This window comes from Xenopus tropicalis, chromosome 2, assembly GCF_000004195.4.
Source record: "Xenopus tropicalis strain Nigerian chromosome 2, UCB_Xtro_10.0, whole genome shotgun sequence".
Lineage (NCBI taxonomy): Eukaryota > Metazoa > Chordata > Amphibia > Anura > Pipidae > Xenopus > Xenopus tropicalis.
Window position 1 is genome coordinate 91631494 of NC_030678.2, and position 25142 is coordinate 91656635.

Here is a 25142-nt window from a genome sequence, read left to right on the forward strand (position 1 = left end):
CTTGTAAGGGCAAGCAAAACATCACCATATGTTACAGATAGCAACAGAAGGGAGGCCACAAAAGTTATTATTCTTAGGTACAGAGCTACTAATGACACCTCCTGGTGCTGTGAAAAGTGACCCACTCCAGCCCACAGTGTTTTAATCACTGCTACTAGTAAAACCACTTGTCGTGCTATATTGGTATAAAGAATTCAATATTTTGTACCTTAAATCTCGAATAAGTGGATATTTTCTGTCATTAACTACTTTTTAGGGGGGAAAAACAATGTTGCAATATTTTTTAAATGATGATGTTTACATTTACACCAATGCAGTCTTCAGGCACTATAACAGATATAAGTAGACAAAAAATATAATATTTTAATATACAGCAACCAGGGTTCAAAAGTCTGCCACAAGTAATTCATCAAGATTACACAACCTTTCACTCATGTATGTCAAAAGCATTTACTAGTATACTGTACATTTTGGTTAATGTAATAAAGAGGGCAAATTTTGCCTGCGTTACAGCAGTTGACCAGTTAACTATGCATGCTGATTGGTTGGTATAGACTCCAACTTTGCAATTTTAAATACATCACCCCTCTGTGTGTCAGTATTTGACGGGTCCACAATATGCCTTATTTACTTACCCACTGTCTGTCATTGATTCTAGAGAATCTAAGGATTCTAGAGAATCTAAGGGCCCCCTTAATCAAATTGCTTGTTGGTGGACATGAGGAAACCAGAATGTTAAAGATTGTACTTTACTTGACGAGTTCAGTTCTAATACAGTATTTCAAAATAGTTTACTTTAGTAAACCTTTACCTTGTATGACTGAGGAGGACACTTACAGTATATGGCTTTAAAATAATGCATTATAAAGTTATGCTAATAACAAATATCACCATTTTCTGCTTTCCTATGGCTATACAAATAATATGGTTATTATTCTCACACACATATGATTGTCAAATTCATTTATGAAATTTTATAATTTATGAAATTTTGTTCAAACTTTCTCATCAAATAACTCTCCCTTTTAACTTTATACTGAATTGTCAGAAACTGTTTTCTGAACCATGTTGAACATGTTGAAATTTTCTTATATTTAACTACTTTTCTATATTCACATAAGGATATTGTATGCTGCGCGTGTTTAACAATGAAGGGAAGCTCAATGTTGGGGGATATCAGTTAAAACTAAGAACTGGCGTGCCATTTAAGCAACTTTACTCACTCAATCCAACAGCTTTCAGTCAGTATACAGTTTTTCCTTGTTGTTCTTTGTTGATTCGTCTACTACCACATGCTGAGGTAAGATGTTTTTTTTTTAATTTTTTTTATAGTATTTTGTGGTTTAATGTTAGACCCACAAATGAAAAGTGCAGAATGTAATTTTTACAAATGCTGTAGGGCCACACGAAAGAGCAATGGTTAGCAATGCTGCCTTGCGGTGCTGGGGTCCTATGTTGGATTACAGACATGGTACTATCTGCAAGGACTTTGTACTGTATGTTTTCCCTGTGCTTGCATAGGTTTTCTCCTAGGTACACTGCTTTTTCCCCACACTCAAAAAAAACATTGTTTATTGTTTCCTACCTTAGTATGTATGAATGTGATAGGGACTGTGATCTCCACTGGAATGAAGAACAAGGTACTGTTTTATTATTGCAAATAAAAAGGAAATCATTTTTAAAAAAGAGAATTATTTGCATATAATGGGCTTTGTGGGAGATGGCCTGTAATTTGAAGGTCATTTGGAGGTAATCCTGGAGTATTTTTAACTGCTCATGTTGCTGAGCTTAGCTGAAGAAAACCAGAAGATACAGAAGATTGCGCCTGCTAGCTCTGCTGCACTATTCTGCATCTATAGGTCAGCTTTACAAACAGACACTTTTCACTGAAATAAGACTCTGCACAGAGGGAGCAGGGAGTGTGCTCAATGGAGGGAATTAGATGGGAGCTTTTTTTACCTGTACAAGAAGGCAGTGTTCAGTTCATTTAGCAAAAGCTTGCTTTACAGTAGAAAGCCTACATGTTTGTGGTTTTTTGGCCCTTGATTCATTACCTCCTTCTGTTAATGTGCTCCACAGGTTTTTCCCCCAGTAATGCACGCTGTTCATAAATTGTGCACCAAGGTTTGAAAAAGTAAGATTGTAGATAGGTATACCAATGTGGAAAATAAAATAAAACCTCAGAGTACACTTCCTGCATTGTTAATCAGATAAAATAAAAATTAAAAGTAGGCAGTTGCAAACGGACAACCGCTCTGGACAACAAATCTGTGGACAAACTTTATAGTTCAGGTGACCGCCGGGTCACCTCTTGCCCCTCAATAAGGAAATACTTAAAGGATGAAAGAATGGGGTGACCTATTGTGTTTATTTGATGCTTAATTGATTTTTTAGTAGAGAGATTGAGATAGGAATTGAGATCTAAATAATGGAAAGACCCCTTATCCGGAAACCCCCCAGGTCCTGAGCATTCTGGATAGCAGGTTACATATCTTTAGTATAAAAAAGATCAGGGACAGAGGCAGTCTTGAAACAGCTAGCTTGCTCTTCAGCTTCTTAAGTTCAATAACCTATTCAGTTAGCTGTTACACAATATAACACATCCTTTATACTTTTATCTATGATTTTTTACAAGTTGACCTTATGATGGTAGGAGTCCAGATAAATTTGGGCCTGAGAAGTAAATCATGAGACTTAGCTTGCTGAGTATACAAAAGATTCCTTCTTGGTATAATTGTAATTATGCATTGGTAAGAGGAATTGCGTTATGCTGAGGCATTCTCAAGTAACATCATTAGACCTTTAGAGTTCTTGGGAAATGCATGTTTGCTGTTAATCAAATGATCAACATGCAGACTTAGATTTATTCTCCCTGATCCAGATCTGCTGTTTGGGATCCGGGCCAAGTAAAGGAAAGCTATACCCCCAAACAGTGTAGGTCTCTATAAAAATATATTGCATAAACAAGCTTATATGTAAAACCCTGCTCCATCTAAATAAACCATTTGAATAAAAATAGATTTTGTTAGTAGTATGTGCTATTGGGTACTCCTAAATAGAAAATTGCCAATTAATGGCCGCCTCCTGGGATCATAGGATCCACAGTGCACACAAACATGCTATGTCACATCAGCCAATTAATGGATAAAGTTCTGTCTTTTGCTTCCACACTTCTTCCTGTTACAGTTAGAGCTGCATTATTTCTGGTCATGTGATCGCTGAGGGAGCACACAGCCTATCACTAAATGGTGGATCAAGGGAAAGAATGTAAAAGGGCACTATATATATATATATATATATATCAACAAAACGACCCACACTCCAGACTTCTTCATGAACCGCTGTAGAATAGTGCCCGGGTGCAGCTTGGGATATATCACATATTCAACGCATAGTAAGCGCACTCCAGGGTCTTATATTAAAAAGTCAGTCTTTATGTCAATATTGCCTTCTGATCAGATCTGGATCAGATGGCAATATTGAAATAAAGACTGAGTTTTTAACATAAGACCCTGGAGTGCGCTTACAATGCGTTGAATATATATATATATATATATATTTTTTTTCAGTTTGGTGAGATTCTTTAATAGGTCACTTCACATAATATACAGGGGTGGGCCAAGCCGACCAGGCCAGGCCACCTCGCCCCTGCATCGCGCACCCCCCCCCCGGCGGTGATGTGCGAATGACGCGAAACAGATCGCAGACTAGGGGTAGGCAGGAGAGGCTCCACCCTGGCGCCCCCCCATTGTTGCGCCCTAGGCAGCTGCCTCTTCTGCCTACCCCTAGTTCCGGTCCTGATAATATACACTATGGGGCACATTTACAAAAGCACGAACACTCGGAGTGTTCTTTCGAACATTCCAAACGTATTTTTGCCGAATTTTTCAGGGGTCCGCATGACTTTTTCATACGCCGCACGACTTTTTCGTACGTTTGGCGAAAAAATCGGAAAGGTTTTACCGCTGTTTACAATGGTTCGGTACGAAAATTTCGTGATTTTCGGATCGCCAATACGATATTATCGTGACTAATACGATTTTTTCATACGCATTTTCGGGATATTTGCGATCTTCAGAAATTTTCGTTTCCAATCCGAATTTTTCCGATTCGGGATTCGAAATTGTGGATTAGTAAATCTGCCCCTAACTGTTGGTTACTATTTTTCTGGGGGTATAGTTTTCCTTTAAGGTGGAAATCCTCAGGGCAATGTTACTGCCCATGCTACTCTCCACAATGATGCATTAGTGTTCTGCCTGTGATAGCATTTGAACCTGCATCTATTGATTTACATATGCTTTGTGAGTATGATTAAGTGCCCATGTGCACGAAACGCGTCAGGCACGATGTTTTTAAGGAAATGAATAAAGACTGAAGTTTTAGATACTATGGCTGTCCGGCGTGCTAACAAAAAGCTATATTTCGTTTGAATTGGATTGCTCCCTTAGGCTACGGGTTCGGGGCTTTAAGCACCCGGACCATACATCGGCTTTGGTCAGAATTGATTGATCTATTTATTTTCGTTTGGACTGTGTATTCATTGGTGGCAGGCCCAGGGTTTGTACACCCGGGCCAATTAATCACTTGGGTATGGTTATTCTATATATTTGATTTTGTATATCTAAGTGCTACCTTGTTATTTATTAACTAATTTACTAATTTTGTTTTGAGGGTTTATTTTCTATTCAATATTATTGTGAGTATCAAACATCCTGTGGATTATTTTTCTTGAACAAATTAAAGGCAGTACCAGTTTTTTTGAAAGAGCTTCTGGCATCCTTATTTCTACTTTCTTTACATCTGACAGTGGGGAGGTGTAGTCTACAACACCATCCAAATATAGTTTTCTATTTAGTGAAGGTCCGTCCTAAGAAAGAGAGTCCAATGTACCCCAGGCTTTGATCCATCTAGCTGGTCATAGTCTGTTTTACGGTCAAAAAGGGGTTACATCAACAAACAGCACAAAGCCTTCACTAAAAGCTTAAAAAAAAGAACAGTGCATTAAAAATCTAAATTATATACTAAAACTACCGTAATGATATGAAATACATGTGGATTATAACTGTGGTTTCATTTTGCAAATGATAGTCATTGTCATATTTAGGTCAAACCTCTGAAGTAAATCTCTTTATCCATCTGAAAAAGTGCTCATGCATGCTGTATTGTGTCACAAATGCAAACTGCAAAGAAGTAAATCGAAGCACTATCACAGAACAAAAATCTGCTTCAGGCCAGCAGTGTTACTGGTAAGATGTGCAGAAAGGTTAGGATCACTGGGAAAATTACAGCCCAGAGCATACCACAAAAATATTATGGGAGTACAAATGATGCCTGCCCCAGGAATGGTAAGATGATTGTAAGGTTGAGTTGTATGTCAGTCTTTGACTGAGGAAATTAAAGCTTCAGTAACATGAAAAATGTAAATTATTGTTTTTTATTTTTTAAACTGTTTATTTGTAAAAGTCTTTTTTTTTTTGGAAGACATTTTTTATTGCGGTAAATTTGCTTTCATTTCAGCTGTGTTCAGATATCCTTTATCTGTTGTATAACCAAAGCCCCCCTCTGTCCGTTATGTTCAGTGGAGTTATAGGGTAGTGGTGCATAGGCAATTTGAATACTGTCTGGACAAAACAACTGTGGTTAAAATAACCCTTTTCATCTGTCACTTGAGCATATTTTCTTGTCTGTCTCTCAGCCAGTGCTCCATGGCCATCAAGAAAAGCTTTTTGTTTAAATAACATTTTATGCAGTGACCTTGTTTTGACCATTAATGCTTTCTACCAGATGGTGGTTGGTAGTCTTGGGGTTATGGTGTTTGAACTTTTTTATTCTGACTTGGTAATTGCAGGTAATGTCTGTACATATAGAACAGGGCTGATTTAGAAAGCTTTCATCCAGTACCATTACCTAAAGCTCTCCTATTTTATTTGCCAAGGTTCTGGGTAAATCCAAAACTGTTGTAATCTTTTTTTTATTTGACAAATTGGCCCATAAAATTTCAAGAAAGTAAACATCAGCATTTAAAATCATTACTGCAACAAATGGATTCGGATGCTAGGTCCTTAGCTAAAATTAATTATGGACCACCATATTTGGCTAAATGTGGCCTGGCTATATAAATAAAGAGAAAGAACAGAAGTTAAAAACTACAAATAAGAGGGCATACACACAGTTTTTATGACCTTTTTTGAATTTGTCCAATCCAAGCCCTTTTTGCAGAATTTAGATTTAGCCTAATGCTGAATGCCTGTCTGATCCAAAGCTAAATCATTAATGTTTTGTTTTTTTAAAGATTTGTACAAATGTTAATATACAAATTAGGATTTACATTTGTTCTATATTATGCTAAATTCTTAAGGGGATTTTGTATTTAAAAAAAATTATAGATTCCTTGTATCCATGCATACTATAAGGGACAGATTTATCAAAATGCAAGATTAGAGTTCACCACAAAAAAAAATCACTTACTTTCTGGTTATTTCTATAGGAGTTTTAAAAGCACATTTATCAATGGGTGAAAGTTAGAGTTTGCCATTTGATAAATACTCTCCTTGAAATCCCATATGAAGGAATAGAAAGTGGGTTAATTTTTCTGCTGAGCTATAATCTCAATTTTGATAAATCTGTCCCTTAATGTTGCAAAAATATTTGGTTACAGGGGATCTAGAAAAAACAGATGTCTGATTTTTTTTCTCATTATATACAATAAAGGAGTTAAGGTCCCCATACACGGGCCGATAGAAGCTGCCGATATCGGTCCCTTGGACCGACTCGGCAGCTTATCGGCCCGTGTAGGGGCAGAAACGATCGGACTGGCCGACCGATATCTGGCCTGAAATTGGCCAGATATCGGTCGGCCAGGTTAGAAAATCCAGTCGGATCGGGGACCGCATCGGCTCGTTGATGCGGTCCCCGAACCGACTGCCCCATTGCCGCTTGCAGAATTCGATCGTTTGGCCCCAGGGCCAAATGATCGAATTCACCGACATGCCTCCCTGATATCGCCAAGCGAGCGGATCTGCCGGTGTATGGCCACCTTTAGATGATAGTACAGAAGACTTAAACAAGCTAGCAGTGACACATTTTCAGAAGGTTGTCACAGATAAATGTTCAGATAATGATACATTTCAAATGTATATTAACCATTTTGCTGTAAACAAAATCAAGTAAGAAAAAAAATGGAGAAGAAACATAAATAAAAGAATTATTTTAAACAAACAATTTGGGCAGTTCACTTATTTATCACCTTAAAGAGTTTACAGTTGTTTACTTTCCATATGTTCGAGGTCAGAGAACCTTCAGTTATTACTGGTATAGCCGCTATAGTTAGACCAAGGAGACAAGATCTTGTCAAATTGGGCTGATACTGGCTTTTCACTAAAGGAAATTCTAATATAGCAGTATGCCAGGATTTAGCTATAATATGTGTAGTGCCATTAAAGGAGAAAGAAAGGTACAATCACTTGGGGGAGGGTGCCAAATGTTAGGTACCCCCATTTGATCAATCATGGTAATCAATACCATGCTTCTTTTAGCAGATAACTGCACCAGCCCAGGGTACTGAGCGATCCTCTTCCTCCCATCTTTTTTCTTCACAAGCCAATACATGCACAGTAGAGCAAAAAAGCAGACTTTTTTGTTAAAGTTTGGCTTTTCACTCTACTGCTCAAGCGCCGCAAAGACAGAAGCAGGAAGTGGATCACTTGTGTGTGGGTACCGCGGGAGAGTGCAATTTTCAGCTAACAGGACCATCGGCCGAGGTTATCAGGTAAGTGATTACAATCACTGGGGGGTGCCTAACATTTTGGCACCCCCAGTGATTGTACCGTTCCTTTTCCTTTACAAATAATAGTGCACATTTTTTTCTGGGGGCTGGCAAGCCCTTCCATCGGTTTATTTAGTAGGGTTTTATATGGATGTTTTCTCAAGGAAATCTCCAGAATGTTACTTATCATTGTCTATATTCCTGATTGTTTTACAATGGTACTAAAAGTTTACCAGGCCTAGTTCTGATTAGAGCTTGGTTTATTTTTAGCCAGGCCTAGTTTAGATTCTTAGGATACCTTTTATCTGGTATGTACCAGTGGACTGGAGAAAAACTGATGTAAATCCAGAATTTAAAATGAGATTGTGGTCTAGCCTGGAAGCTATAGTCAAACAATTTTGTCATCTGTAGTGTGAAGTTATTTCTAGGTTAAGTCCTGGAAGATAGCATTATAAGTTTTAATCAGCATGTTTTTTTAAATAAAAGATCACGTCAGACAGATTTACTTTTATTTAACGATTCTGGAATTGAACAGTAATGTTGGAACTTTGCCAAATCAAACTTTTTTGATGGTGCTATTTGTGCATGGTAAAGAATCTAGGGTAACTGTAGAATAATAAAATTAACTTTAACTTGCAATGCAAGTCAGCAGCAAGGGCCAGTAAGGTTCTGCCCTGTATTAAAAATGGTATAGATTCATAGATCAAAAGGATACTGTAATTCTTTCCCTTTACCTAGCACTGGTAAGGTTCCCTGTACAATATGCTGTGCAGTTTTGGTTTGCAATACTTAGAAGGGACATTATTGAACTAAGTCCAGAGAAAGACTAAGCTGATAAGGGGTACAGAAGATCTCGGTTATGACAAAAGGCAGGGCAGGTTGTAATTGTTTACTCTACAGAAAAGATGCTCAAAGGTTGACCATATAATAAACTATCTAATGCATTATTTACCAGTTGATCCTTGCAAAGGACACAATGCCTTCACTTATGATTAGAAGACAAAACATTTTCAATTAAAACTTGGCACTGGAATTCTGCATCTAATGTTCTTGTACTGGCATATATATTATATAGTTTGAAAAAAGGTTGCATGCCTTTTTAGCAAGTAAGAGCACCATGGCGGCACAGTGGCTAGCACTGGATCATTGTGACACAGGGGTCCTATATTTGATTTCAAACAGGGCATCTGTACATTTTTTGGGAGTTTGTTCTCACTATGTTTGTGTGGGTTTCCTCCAGGTACTCTGATTTCCTCCCACACTCCTTAAACATATAAGCGTTAACTGACTTCTAATAGAGTCAATAGTGACCTTTTAGATTGTAAAATCCAATGGGACAAGGACTGATGTCAGTGATAATGTATAACAGCAAACAGTTACTATTTTCTTTGTTCCTAAATTTGAAAGTTCATACATTAAAATGAAACTGTGCATTAATATATCCCAATATGTTGTTTTAATATACTAATTCTTAGTTGTTTACTAGTTCACTTCCGAATTTAAGTAAATATGTAATTAGATAGACAGATAGATAGATGATAGATAATTATTCTTCTCCCAATATAAGCTAACATACAGCCTGTAAACATGGCAAACAATAAATCATTGTACTTGAATAAAAAAGTTATACAATAGAAATATTTCTCAATCATATACATGTTCAGCATGCGAGTGGATGTAAGAATTATACTGATTGTACTATGCCTGTATCCTTTACCAGTTTATTAAAAACTGCTGTAGCTAAAATATTTATCAAAATTGTTTCAAGAACACCACAAGCAACCCAAGCATGAAAAAAAACCATTACAGACATCATTATGTTGATTTAGCGTTGCTGATCCAGCATAACATATGGTAGTGTGTTTAAAGCCAAGTATTTTGTTACTGCCTACTGATTCCCTGCACTCCTTCTCCATCTGCAGCATCCAGTGCCTGCTCCCAGGTATTCCGAGGGCTACTATTTCACAGAGGAAGCACAACCTAAAAGGTCAGAACTGGCCATAATGTCCTCTTTCCAAAAGGATGCAAACGTTCCAAAACTCATGAAAGACATGGCAGCACATTTAGTGGAGAGAGAACAGAGCCAAGGTATAGAGTTTACAAAAATAGTGTGCAGCTAGGAAATCTGTTAATCCCAAGGTGTTTTTCCCTGAGTTGCAAAGTCACCTTGTTTCCTCTCTCCAGCCAGCTTTACAAATAAAACTATTTTTTACAAACAGTAATGGGGCATACCACTTGTAAAAGAGTAAATAATTGCTAGAATCATTAGTTTCCACACAATGCAATTTGCATTGGATATTAACATTTCAGATAGGTGTTCAGATAAATTAGCACAAGTTTCCATTTTAAAAAAATATCTAATTTCATTAACACTTTTCGGGACAATTAAAGGAGAAGGAAAGGCTAAGTCACTTGAGGGTGCCTAATGTTTTTGTGACTTTAATTGCTTACCTTTTACCCTGGCCTGGTGCCAAAAAAGCACCAGCTCGGGGTACCTGCAGCGAGCACTTCCTTCTTCTTTCTACCTTCTGTGTCAAAATCCCTGGGCCGGCGCATGCGCAGTAGAGCGAAAATCCGACTTTTTCTTTTTTTTCCTAACAGGGGCACCAGCCCGGGGTAAAAGGTAAGTGATTAAAGTCGATTTGGTGTTCCTAACATTTTGGCACCCCCAAGTGGCTTAGCATTTAATCCTAAAACAAATCAAACTCCTGGGAATCCTTCTGGATAGAAGTTATGTAATCTGTTTAAAATGAATCATTCTTTAAATATTTGTGTATATTTGTGATTTTTATAATTTTACACTATTTCTCTGGTTAGTTGCAGAAGCACAACTCAAAGACTGGTACAAACAAAGAGTCAGCGGTGAAAAACCTTCTTTGCAACAAGCATCCCTGAATTATATAAACATTCACCATGCAGCAAGATACCGCCAAGAAATTGGAATACGTATCAGAATTAGTCAAGCATTTGGGCTTGGAGGTAATTGATGAAAACAACCCTACCAAATATATTTGTTTATTTACTGCTCCTTGTAGAAGCTTTCCCCCTTTTAAATCAGTAGAGATTATTAATGTATCATATTGTGATTTACCAGATTTATTTGCACTGACATATCAAAGCTAAATCACATTCATAGAAGCTCCAAAAAAATTAATTTCACAAGCAAAGTGTCAGTTAGAGGACATTCTCCCAAACTGGTTGCCTTACTGATAGATACAAACCCTAGTCTCTGACTGACCATTTATCTTGTGTGCCAAAAGACATATCTGGAGAAGCTACAAACAAAGATAATCGGTCACACAGCAAAATACAGTCATTTTTTTGTAAAAGCCACTGCAAAGTTAAGCTACCCTTTATTAGAACTCTACTATGAGTAAAGTAAATTATTGGTTATTAAACTTGGTTGGAAGTAATAGGGAAAGAAGAGCATTAGTGCTTAAAGATTAATGCTAGGCATTAAGTAGGATACAGGAAATCCTAAAAAATATCCCACATTGGATGATTTTTAATATTTTATATAACAAACTAAAATGGGGTGGTAGTAGGGTAATGACAATTTCTCCTGTAACCTTTTCTTAAAAAGAAATAGATGTTATAAGTATTTTATTATGAACCTTTTGCTTTAGGTTTGGACCTGAGGTCAGTAAAAAATAAAAAATGCATCCTAGATTTTGGAAGTCTTCCATAGGACTCAATGGCACTCTACAGATCCAACTTGGCCAAAAGATAGCCATGATACCAAAGCTTGAATGAATTCAAAAATGGTTGAAGTCTTTGCAAAAATACGACTTTTTCGTGGAAGTTAACGAAAACCACAAAAAAGTTGTAATATTTTAACAAAATTATCGTGGACATTACGAAAAGTTCAACAAATAAGAAAAAATACGATTTTTTCTTAAAAAAAAAATTTGTAGTTTAATGAATGGGTCCCCAAGTGTTTCTGCAGGGGCATTCTACTGGGTTTCACTGCAAGGGAGAGCAGAAAGAAACACATCCCATTCTTTCTAATTGGGCTGTACTAACAAAGCTGCATGTAAATGCTAAATGCAGGGGGAATGCAGGGTGCAGAGTTCCACCTGCGTTTGCTGCTTACATGCGCACAGGAAAACCACAGTGCTCAGGAGAACCCTAGTGCATAAAAAGAAACACTTGTGAGTATAAGCCCTAAAAGGTTTTTTGGTGGATTTCTCAGGAAATTCAGTTTGTTCTTCTTTTTCTATTCATAGCTGAGGGCCTCTATATAAATGCCTTTGCAAGAGTTTTGAAGGGTGCTCAGAGCTTACATTTACCACAGTTGCCACAAAATTGGGGTGGAGAAGAAAAGTTTCTGACACGTTTACATGATTTTACAAGCCTTCAGGGATCACCCAGGTGGAAGGATCCAGCAGTGGTATGTATTAAGTTACAGCATTGCATAATTTAAAATAAACACTTATATGCAAAGTACATATACTAAGAAAAACTATTAGTATATTCACAATCATATAAAGACCCAAATGGATTGTTTGAGATGGATGAGAAAAAGATTTACGATCTGTAAAGAAGAGATCTTACTGAATAGATTATTGTAGAAGTCCATAGAAGAAGAATATATATTTAAAGTGTCTATGGGCAGACTATGGAACAACTGTAGCTCCCTTCACACAGAGTGAAGTTCCATATTCATTCTGTTTTTTCTTGGACAACCTGAAACATTGTCGCAGAGCAGTACTGTTGTTTTTACCATCCAGAGCTAAAAATAGGGTTAATGTGTAGATGACTTTGGAGGTATACAGTGCAGTAGGAATATTGACTTGCTGGAGGTTGACAGTGATACCTGTGAATATTGTACCAGTCTGTCCTCTGTTCAACCTGTGCTATCATTCTGCCAAGGTAAAAAACTTTTTTTTTTGGGCTCATAAAAGGGTCAGGCCCCTGCATTTAATGGCACAGTGTCCCTAATAACTTATGACAAGGTGACCACAGCATTTCATGACAGTGGCCCCAGAATTTCAAGACACAGTCACCACATCATTTCATGACATAGTCACCTCAACATTTCACGACACAATAAACCCTGTGGCACTAAACCTCTCTGCTACAGTGTCCTGGCTGCTTCTAATGTCTATTTTCCATGTCATAAGAATTATTTTAACAGGTAAAAGTAATCAACAAAACCTCAAAAGAAATAATGTAAAGAAAGCCGCTCAGATCACTAAAAAAAATTATGATCCTATGTCATGTTGTGTTTAAAATACACTGTGACAGTTTAACATACAAAACAATTTATTACAACAACACAGGACTGAAAAAACAAAACAAATCACCCGAATAATTACTAGTAAAAGTGATTACTAGTAACAATGTCCAGTAAAGTTTGCTAAAGGAAAAAACACCCATAAAATAAAAAGTATTTATAATAAAAATAGAATGAAAGGAAAAAGTGTGTCTGTGAGTGTGCACTTTATGTAAGTGTGCAAAAGCCAAAATAAGTAAGTATATAATAAAATACAATTTGGTAAAACAATCAAAAAGTGTGTGTTTTGTATGTATTTGCCTGTGTGTTTTATCCATAGACCATAGACCCCAGCCTGCGGCAAACATTTTTTTCTCTTGCTAACTGAAATAATCTAATTTAAGTTTTAAAAGATCATTTTGTATTATACCAGTGAGAGATGATTTACTTTTTATATACATAAACACAATAACTATTTTAAAGTTAGTGATTGTTTTAACAAAATGAGGTCTTAGATTGTCTTAATGTTTTTGTTAATAATCTCAAGCTAAAATACAGAAATGATTAGTACTAAGCAGCTTATCAAGCAAATTGGTCACAAACGCAGTGAATAAAATCAGCTCAGTAAAGCAAGACAGTACTGGATAGTCATTACACATATGCTTGTACTTAACATTGCAGTCCACATCACAAACTGAAGGAATAATTTGTGTAATAGTCAATTGGGAATATTAAATTGCCTTATTTTATCTTCCCTGTGTAGTTTTTTACCACTTTGGTAATTAATGTAGTCTTTTGGTTTGCTATGTTCAGCAATATAATGAAATGATACCCATGCATTCTTCCTGTGTGATTGCTTTAAAATATTCATTACAATTTCAAGCTTGCAGAGAAAATGTTAATGTGCATTTAATCAGTAGCTAAATGCTGGTATTGTATATCACAGAAAGAAAGGATTCTGTTTTTATTTAGGGATTGAATAGTCCAAAGTCACATGGTTTGCTGCATTGTATATACAATTTTAGGACATAACTGAGTGCCAAAATTTGAATGGATAACAAATCGTAATTTGCTTATGGCAGAAGGCATCTAGAAACTATTGATCTAAACATTTCTATGAGCTTATCTTCTTCAAAACTTTTACATTAGATGCTCTTAAAAAATAAATTTACAGAATGAGCAGCTTCTGATTGAATCTTTGGAATTAAGTGCAAACATTTGTGTCTGACTAAAGGTTGTTTTGAAAATGGTACATTGGGGGCAAAACACATGGCATTTTGCTCTTGAAGAACCCACACTGAATTTGTGTTTTCTCTTATATATTACCTGCCCCATTTACCTCTATGGGAACTATGTCCACTGTTTAGCACATTAATTGCTACAATCAATAAGCTTATTTGGGACTTCAGCACTGCTTTTAAAGTGCCACCCAGTGGTGGGCAGCAGACAACTTACTTTTGCTAACTATTAGTGTGTTTATTCAAACCTTACAAGGAAACCCCACCCTTTTCTGGTGCTCCTTTCAGATCACTTTGCTTAACTTTTTCCGGGCACCCCTAATGTTGTTTTTTTGCTGTGTTAGTATTTACTTCTGAAAGGATCTCCGACCAAGAGACAAAATGTAGAAATTGAAATAACTAGGGGGTTCCTAATATATAAACACACCCCAGTTGATCATGGCTTTCTTGTCCTTTAATCTGGCTGTCCTGCTTCCACTTTTTGCAACCCCTTTGTTCCAGCCATCATACCCCTGGGGGCTGCACTGTAAATGTGTGAGCCAATGAAAAATTCCTGCATAAAATAAAGTTACACATTTGTTACAATTTTTGTAGCATTTGTAGTCAGTGCCAGTGCAGTTTTCATCTGTAAAAGTTTGGACTTTGTTTAACCTTTCCTATCTGAAACGCCATTTTATTATGTGTAAGATTTTGTAATTTTCCAAAAGGCTTCTCATGCCTTGCTTCCTTTGTATGCATAAATATTTCATTTAGTTCATAGTGCTGCCTTGTACAAGGGGTATAAACATGTTTTATATTTAGAAAATGTTTGACCAAGGGGCGTTTTAAAACGATTTTATTATATGCTGATCGTGTAACTTTTGATTTTTCTTATCAAGATGTTCCATAGTACAGATAATAAAATTACTAGAAAACATTTTACAAAAATGAGGGGGTGTGTTAGACAACACTGTTTCCCACCTTCAAGTGACAGGCACTAATTGTATGTACAGCAGACCTAAGCTAAATGAGATTAGTTATTTACAAGTTCTCTCCAGTTAAAGTGAGGTATGTTGGACCCCAAAAGAGTGGAACCAGCCCTCTGCTCAGAGTAAGGGTAATATACCAGTCTATTAGTATACATAAAGGTGGCCATACATAGGTAGATTTCAGCTGCTGATTCGTGTCCTTCACACCGATTTGGCAGCTTATCTGCTTAGTATGGCCACCCCATGGGCCTAACATTGGCCAGATCTCCATGGGGCAGGTTTGATTTTTCCGTCGAATCAGGGACCACATCGGCTCATTGGTGCAGTCCTTGGTCCCATGGCCCATATTTCTTTTATTAGAGCTTCCCACATTCCATCTTTGTTTTAAAGAGTATAATGCATTGGCTTATTCATGTTTATTCCACAAGATGTCCCCTTTAAAGGACATGTAAACTCCCCCCAAAAAATTAATGATATATTAATCAGTGAACAGCCTCTTTGAAATCTTTAAATACCTGCCATTCCTGTTGTTCAAAGGTTAAAGGAGAAGGAAAGGCAAAGTCACTTGGGGGTGCCAAAATGTTAGGCACCCCCAAGTGAATAAATCACTTACCTTGTATCCCGGGCTGGTGCCCCTGTTAGGAGAGAACAGCACCAGCCCGGGGTACCTGCAGCACTTCCTGCTTCCGTCTTCGGTCGCGCGCGCATGTGCAGTAGAGTGGAAAGCCGAACTTTAACAGAGAAGTCGGCTTTTCACTCTACTGCGCATGCGAAGCAGGAAGGAGGAAGCGCTCGCTACAAGTACCCCGGACTGGTGCTGTTACTCTCCTAACAGGGGCACCAGCCCAGGGTACAAGGTAAGCGATTTACGTCACTTGGGGGTGCCTAACGTTTTGGCACTCCCAAGTGATTTAGCCTTTCCTTGTCCTTTAATAGTAAGGCTGCAGCATCCCCTTAATCATTTGTAATTCATTTTCCTCCTCTAACCCACTCCCTTAGGAATTGACTAAGGCTCTTGGTTTACTGAACATGCTCAGTTCTTCTCAACTCAGGTTACTAAACAAACCCCCAGTCTAGCAGCCAATGAAGAGATGGCACTGCTGCTTCCCATAGAAACTCTGCTCTAGATGTGCACTCTGTGAAAAGGTGAAAGTGCTGAAGAATGAGGGGGATATATGCAGTACAAATGATGCAGTGTGAGTGGGGAACATGCGCCCAACCTATGTACATGGTAGGAAAATGTAGGGTTTAAATGTCCTTTATCATTTAGCGAAAAATGACTCTTAAATGTTCGGAAATCATCATTACTTGTAACAACGCTAAGCTTAACTTGCACTTTTCTAGGTTCTGCATCCTTATCTTGACAGTCATAGTGTGCTTCTTGTTCAAATATTTGGAATGGATGCTGTGTACGTTCCTAATACAATAAGTGGACAGCGGGGGCATGTCAAAGGCCGAAATGGAGGAGATGTTGAACTGCAGCCATTAATTGGATGGACTGTTTTCCCAGTGTTTAATGGGTAAGGTAAATATTCTTTAATTTAATCTTTCTTTTAATTTCTCTTTTCAGCTTAAGGGCAATGGCACATGGGGAGATTAGTCGCCCCTGATAAATATTCACTATTGCGGGTGACTAATCTCCCCGACATGCCATCCCACCGCAAGAATGTAAATCACCACTGGGATGCTACACGCGTCGATTTTGGTTTTCCAAAGTCTTTTAGAACTGGTGAAATCAACAATAGTAGTAAATTTAGAGTACACCCAGGTCCTCTGTGTCTTTTTATTTGGAATTTGGCACTCAACCACATGGTAAACCACATGGTCTTCTACATTAGAAGCCACACCAGAGGAAATGGATGCCCAGGACCAGACTCCTTACACTTCTGTGAGACACCTCTCATTTATAATTGTGTTGGGTTGAAAACCCCAACATACTGTTCTTTGACTTGGCTTATTCTTCTGCTTCTTCTTATTCTTAGCGCCCCCCATTTTCTAAACGCTACTCCTCCTACAGTTTTAGGGGTACAACACCCAAACTCTCCACACTTCTTTGCCCTATAGCGGAGCAGGTTGCTTGTGCTTTTCTAAGCGATCCTGCCCCCCGTCTTTTTGTGGCGCCACTCAGAACACCCCAATTTTTCCATTGACTTTGACAGGGAAGATTTTCAAACTGCTGCCACACTTACAGCTTTGAAGCTACACCCCCCAAACTTGAATAACATAATCATGGGGTCACCCCGAATGAAGCAGCAACATTTGTTGGATGACCCCAAAGTGGGAGGGGCCAGCAATAGCCAATCAAATTGCACCCATTGACTTTAATGGGGAAATTGAAACTGCTGCCAATATTACAGCTTTGAGGCTACACTCTCCAAACTTGAATCACATAGTCATGGGGTCAGCCTGAATGAAAATATGACGATTGCTGGATGCCCAAAAGTGGGCGGAGCTGTGAGCAGCCAGTCAGATTTTACCTATTGATTTGGCGGAAATCCAACCTGCTGCCCTTCTCACAGTATTAAAACTTTTTACACTTGGTCACTAGGGGACTGCAGTTTTAGATTTGAAAAGTGGGCGGAGCCACCAACAGCCAATCAAATTTACCTATTGATTTTTATTGGTTTGATGCCAGAGTTCCCAAACTTTGCACAGTCAGTCACTGGGTGACTACGAATTCAAGTTTTTAAAAAACCGCCATTGACTTTGACAGGGAAGATTTTCAAACTGCTGCCACACTTACAGCTTTGAAGCTACACCCCCCAAACTTGAATAACATAATCATGGGGTCACCCCGAATGAAGCAGCAACATTTGTTGGATGACCCCAAAGTGGGAGGGGCCAACAACAGCCAATCATATTGTACCCATTGACTTTTATGGGGAAATTGAAACTGCTGCCAATCTTACAGCTTTGAGGCTACACTCCCCAAACTTGAATCACACAGTCATGGGGTCAGCCTGAATAAAAATATGATGATTGTTGAATGTCTAAAAGTGGGCGGAGCTGTGAACAGCCAATCAGATTTTACCTATGGACTTGTGGAACTCCAACCTGCTGCCATTCTCACAGTAATAACACAAGGGTCCCCAAACTTTGCAGGGTTAGGCACCAGGTAACTGTGGTTCAAGGTAAGAAAAAGTGGGTGGAGCCACCAACAGCCAATTAGAGTTTACCTATTGACTTTTAATGGGGAAATCCAACCTGCTGCCATTCTCACAGTGTTAACACCAGGGTCCCCAAACTTTTCACAGTTGGTCACTAGGGGACCACAGTTTTAGTTTTGAAAAGTGGGCAGAGCCACCAGCAACCAATCAGATTTCACCTATTGATTTTTATTGGTTTGTTGCCAGGGTTCCCAAACTTTGCATAGTCAGACACTGGGTGACTACGCATTTAAGGTTTTTTGTATTCTTGTAAGTGCGTGGAGCCACCAACAGCCAATCAGATTTTCTTATTGACTTTAAATGGGGAAATTCAGCCTGCTGCCACTCTCACAGTATTAACCCCAGGGTCCCCAAACTTTTCACAGTTGGTCACTAGGGGACTGCAGTTTTAGTTTTGAAAAAGTGGGCGGGGCCGCCAAAAGCCAATCACATTTCTTTCATTGTTTTCAGTGGGGAAATTTTGACTGCTGCCATTCTCACATGTTTAATGTCAGGGTCCCCAAACTTTGCACAGTTTGTCACTGGGTGACTATGTTCCAAGTTTAGAAAAGTGGGCGGGGCCAACAACAACCAATCAGATTTCACCTATACACTTCATATGTTTAAATTTAAACTGCTGCCATTCTTTAAATATTAATACTAAGGTCCCCACATCTTGCAAAGCTAGTCACCTGGTAACTGCGGTTCAGAGTTAGAAAAAGTGGGTGGAGCCACCAACAGCCAATCAGATTTTAACTATTGATTTTCAATGGGGAAATTCAACCTGCTGCCATTCTCACAGTATTAACACCAGGGTCACTAGGGGACTGCATTTTTAGGGTTTAAAAAGTGGGTGGAGCCACCAACAACCAATCAGACTTCACCAATTGATTTTTTTTGGTTTAAATTTAAAATGCTGCCTTTCTCACACTATTTATGTCACGGTTACCAAACTTTGCACAGTCAGTCACTAGCTGACTATATATTCTGGGTTAGAACAAGTGGGAGCAGCCACCAACAGCAAATCCATTTCCACCTATTAGATTTCATTGGTTTATATTTAAACTGATGCAATTATTTAAATATTAATTTCAGGGTTGTTAAAGTTTCCAGAGTTAGTCACTGGGTATTTGCCATTCAAAGTTAGAAAAAAGTGGGCGGAGCCACCAACAGCCAATAACATTTCACCTATTTACTTTCAATGGTGAAGTGTAAAATGCTCTCAGTCTCACAATTTTTATGCCTGAGTCCCCAAAATTTGCAAAGTTGGTCACTTGGAGACTGCAGTTAAAAAATAGGATAAGTGGGTTGGGCCACTAACAGCCAATCAGATTTCATCCATTGAATTTTATTGGTTTAAATTTAAAATGCTGCCGTTCTTTAACTATCAATCCTAGGGTCCCTAAACTTCGCAGAGTTAGTCACTGGGTAACTGCAGTTCCAGGTTAGAAAAAGGGGGTGGAGCCACCAACCGCCAATCAGATGTCACTTGATTGACTTTCAGTGGGGAAATGTAAGTTGCTGCCATTCAGACACTATTAAAACCAGGGTGCCCAAACTTTGCACAGTGGTTTTTACTATATAACTGTGGTCCAAGGTCAGAGAAAGTGGGCAGAGCCCATTCAGTGACATCATGTTTTTGAACCCAACATGAAGTTTGTTCTCAAACTTCCCTTTCTAGTTAAAACAATGCAATGCATGTAGTGCACCATTGCTGTATGTATTTATATAAAGTGTTTAATATGAAGAAGTATTTATAAAAAGCTAACATATTCTGTAGTGCTGTACAATAGAAGGGTCAACGATACAATTTACATTCAAATACAGTGAAACCTGAATTTTACATGCCCTGACTTTACGTTTTCCCTCATTTTACACCATTTTTATTCTGGTCCATTGAAAAAATGGGGGTTCTATTGTACTTTTCTGATACAGATAATAAGAGTTTACAATCTAAAAGGTGAGTGAAGTATAAAACACAAGGGGGCCGATTCACTAAAGGTCGATAACGCTTATCGCATGCTTTTTTACTTTAAAAAGCATACGATAATTAAGTCCCGATTCAAGTCATTTCGTATGCGTTAAGACACATATCGCATGCGTTGAGACGCATATTGCATACGCAAAAAAAAAGCACTGCGTTATTTACCTCGCATTGCGTTATTTAGCGAAAAGAAATAATACTAATGCATGATTCACAAACACATATGAAGTGTTAAACGCGCTAAATATCGCATTAGTCTGTGTGAATATTAACACCTACTTTAGGCAGGCGGTACTTATGTGTTGGCCCTAGAGTGATGCATCCTCCAGTTTTCAGGGAAATGGTAATTTTCAGAACAGTAGTTTTCCGAAAGTAATGGTGACGTGCGTAAAATCGTGAGCTATTATAGCATGTAGCGAAATATATTGCGCACAGCGGGAAATAATGCACGAAAAATGCTCACCACAAGTTAAATAGCGCAAAGAACATTGCGTCTTAATTATGATGCCTGTCCTTTTAGTGAATTGAGCATTAAGTTGCATGCTATAAATAGCGCTCGTTTTATCGACCTTAAGTGAATCCGCCCCAAGGTGTGAGTTTGAGCATGATTTGGAGTCAACAAAGTGTCAGATGTAACACTGAGTACTGCAATGAGCAGATGGCAGTGGCATATAGTGCTGTTGGACTTGGCCACCTATGGCCCACTAAAGAACCTGTCATTAAGGGCCCATTCTCACAAGAATTAGATATAGATGTAATTAGATGTAATAGTTGTTATATGGACCTATGTAACATGGTGTAAATAAGAATGGGCCAATCGAAATTATTCTTTGTTGATGCTGACTAGACATATGCCTAACCGAGAGGTCCTCTGGTACTCTTGCAGGTCAATCCCATCCTGATACCATTTACAATGAAGTGCACAGCTAGAGAAGGTTAAGCATCTTTAAAGAAATTCATTTTAGTTCTGTTTTAAGAGATCCGTTAAAATGAGAGATTGGGATAAGTCTGGTGGAATGTGGTGCAGTGCTATGGAAGCCTGTATTTTAAGGGTTAAAGGAAAAGGAAACCCAAATTGTACCTTTACAAATTCACGGGGGTAAATTGGGTTTCTTTATCCTTTAATGACTGATGTGTTTAGGAATAGATTATGACGGCAGTGAGCAGTATAATGCATACTTGCAGATAAGTTCAGAAATCTGAAGGAATAAGTTGAAATTCTGGTAGGTTCTGCAACTAAATATGAATACCTTTTATATATGTACTTTTCTATATAATATGTCCGTGTCCTCCCGTGCCTATTCCCAGCTCTGCCATTATCCCAGCCTATCACTGTATTTTCTGTTGTGGCTCCAGATACATCTGTTCTGCCACAGTTGACAGCAGGTGCTACACCTGATTTGACTTTAATTGTTTCACCAGAGAGTTCCAAAGGGGAAGAATAAGAGAGAGGCAAATAATAAAAAACTAAAATGAAATAATAAAATGATTAAAAAAAAAAAGACAGAAACTTTCCTTAAAATCACATTTTTAACACCTCACGTTAAAGCTAAATATAGTTTTACATAGATGCATTTGTCTTTCTAGCAGTCCCATAAGCTAAACTGATTTACAACACTTTGCTTGTGTGTTGTTACCTAAACTATCAGTATTTTTCTTACAGGTCAGTTATTTTTATATGTATGACTTGCAAAGATATATTTATAAGGTATAAAGAAAAATGTTAGATATTGGAGATAATGGAGACTGCTACATTTCATCTGTCATTGCAATGGAGCTCCCCCTGTAGACACAGAAGGCGCTTGCATGGAAGAAACCTGTGCCGGTGCAGTTTTCTGCTGACAGGAGCACAGGCCTGGGGTATCAGCTAAGTGAATACTACTTTTGGCACCCCCCAGTGTTTGTGACTGTCCTTCTCCTTTAATACTAGCAAACAAAAATAAAACTAAGGCTAATTGTGCATCCCAATATAAGTACAGTACTCTTGCAATTTAATAAAGTAAAATATATTGATGAAATAAATGTCCAGTGAGCGTTAACTGTAAAAAGTACTAAATAAACATTAATGAACCCATCAGTGTATTAAGCAATCAAGTGAAACCAATAGGCCAAGTAATGATGAAAAAAAATAAAATGAAACATGTCTCAATGCCTTATAGGAGAAGGAAAGGCAAAGCCACTTGGGGTGCCAAAATGTTAGGCATCTCCAAGTGACTTAAATCGCCTACCTTGTACCCCGGGCTGGTGCCCCTGTTCGGAGAGAACAGCACCAGTCGGGGTAGCTGCACCTAACATTTTGGCACCCCCAAGTGACTTTGCCTTTCCTTCTCCTTTAAGTATAGAATGTTTGAGGCAATTGTGTTCCATTAGATAATCAGACTGAACCAGTTATTAGAAAAAAAAAACACCAACAATAACACAAACCTCATAGTGTATCATGGAATCATGAAAAGAACTAAAGAAAAAACTAATGCCTGGGGATGCTGCAAACTCATTAAGTCAACAGAAGGGAACTGTCAGGACAAACATGAAAATACAATAGTTTTGTAGTTTAATGAGGGGCACTGTTCCAAGATGCCTCCAGTTATATTGTATGGGAAGCACACTGCTGTGGCACTCTGGAATGAGCATTAAACAAGTGTCCCAGGAGAGCACAGCCATCCATGTTGTGTCACAGTAGTTACTCCTGTGTGCCACAGCGAGCACACTATAAAAGGAGGCAGCTGGCAGCTATCTGGGGCATTTTTATTTATGCATTCCTGCCTAGTTAAGAATAGAGCAACCAGAAGACTTCCGATCCTCATCCTTCCCAATCAGTTTAAATAAGTTAATGAGTTATGAGTCGGTACACAGCAGGTAGACTAAGTAGGTTTATTTTGAATAGCCTCACTGAAGTGTTGTGCAGTATTTATGGATAAAAGATTCAAATGATGGAGGACAGCTGTTGTGAACTGAAATTGTTAGTTTCCATTATTGTGGAAAAGTACACTTGTTTTGCTGCTAAGAGAGCAGAGTTGAAACAGGGAAGAAAAAATTTGCATGGAAGAAACTTGGCATATCAGCATGGTTTCTGCCACCAGCATTTAGAAGAGTGTGTTCAACAAGAAAATGTGTCTGGGAATACAGCCAATGGCATATATTGGAGAAGCGTTTATGGCAAAGCTAAAGGATGACACAGATCTCTTGTAGAACTGAGGATTCGGTTGTATTCCCTTGCAATGTGTGGCAGGTCCCTGTACTATTTGTTTGTTCGGGGCTCACAGTCCTTCCCACTACAGATAAGAAACTGATTTATGTTTCAATTAGCGCTCACGCTCACCCAATTGAATAATAGGTTTGGGTGCTTATGCCCCGAACCTTTCACTTATCACTTTTTTCTCTCTTCGTTCTGGGGAGTATAAGCTCATATGTAAATTCAAAATGCAGGATGTTCACTCACCAAGCATGCACTCGTCGGACTTCAGGACAGCGGATAAAATTTCAAAAAAGCTTTATTAAAGATTTATTAAAGATAAAAACCTAATGTGTGGCAGGTCCAGAGAAAAAGATATAAGGTAAACATAGCTATCGGAGCAGACTGGTTAGGAGAATTTGGTCACTAACATACTGCAGGGAGAAATAATGAGAGGCCGGTAGAAGAAATGCATGCAAAGCATACATATAAACAACAATAGCATAAGAAACCCAACATCAAAGGACTACTTTATTCTTGCCGCTCACTAAAACAATTATGTTATACCCCAATATGCAAACTACAGACACAGGCCACTTGGCAATTGAATCTCTTGTTGGTGAAAAACACACTTCATTTTGAAAGTGACTGGACAAGTTTAGCTTGCTTTTTCATTGTTTCATTGAAAATGTGCCAGAAGTTGCATTCCTGATGCTATGTCTGTTCTTTTCTGTTTTTACATGTTTCATCATGGCTTATCAGAAGTGAAAAAACATGTTCACAAACTGCCATGTTTCACAGTGTGGACCATGTCCTATACTTAGGGGCAGATTTATCAATACACGAGTTCCAATCCCGAATGGGAAAAACTCGGAAACCTCTAAAAAAACCTAAAGATCGCAAACATCACGAAAATGCCCACGAAAAAATCGTACCAGTCACGACAATATCGCATTGGGGATCCGAAAGTGCCAAAACTTTCGCACCGAACAACTGCAAACAGCGGCAGAGCCTCTCCGAATCCTTCGTGAAAGCATTGTGAGGGCGTCCGAAAATTTCGTGCGGGTCCTCCGGAAAAGTCGCGCGGGCCCGATGAAGATGCGCTCGGAGCGTTCGGATGAACGCTCCCAGCGTTCGTGTATTGATAAATTACTCCCTTAGTGTCCAATGAATACAGCAGTGCCTGCATTTCGCAGAATTGTATTCATGAAAGACATGCTGAGTGTGAAACGTAGGCATTCTGTAGCCAACATTCTAGCTGCTCCCTAACCTGTTCACTACTAAGATGATCAATTTTGGGGTGCAGGATGCAACAGGGTCTGTGTGGCAGGCGTTATGTACACAGATGCACTGCACCCACAGCATTGTGCCTTGTACTGGATTCACTGCAAGGTGCAGGCTGCACTCAAATCTACTTCTGCAAGTGCTGTGTAAATGAGTGCTGTGGAAGTCTAGTTTACCTCATTAGTGTTCTAGCACTTATGGCAGGGTGTTCGATAAATGGCCCCTATAGTCTTTTATTAAAACCATTGGCGAGTGAGGGGTTGTATGTTGTGCTTAGTTAAAGTGGGATATATGTGTTTAAGTAAACTGTCTTCTGCCAATGTAGGTAGTAAGTCTATGTTTCGGAAATGCTGAGCAGCTGCAGGTTATC

General features: G+C 38.5%; 1 protein-coding gene across 3 annotated transcripts in view; it reads left to right on the top strand.

Annotated features, from left to right (window-relative positions):
- The window catches only part of LOC100490302, a 121829-nt gene that overhangs the window by 59605 nt on the left and 37082 nt on the right, over window positions 1-25142 (top strand). For 2 of the 3 annotated variants that reach the window (XM_012957438.3, XM_018091593.2), the window contains exons 22-26: window positions 1122-1300; window positions 9688-9853; window positions 10583-10744; window positions 11992-12155; window positions 16531-16706. In XM_012957438.3, the coding sequence (XP_012812892.1) occupies window positions 1122-1300; window positions 9688-9853; window positions 10583-10744; window positions 11992-12155; window positions 16531-16706 (847 nt within the window). Of the gene's footprint in view, window positions 1-1121; window positions 1301-9687; window positions 9854-10582; window positions 10745-11991; window positions 12156-16530; window positions 16712-25142 lie in introns of all 3 variants that reach the window. The other variant, XR_001169899.3, reaches the window with a different exon arrangement.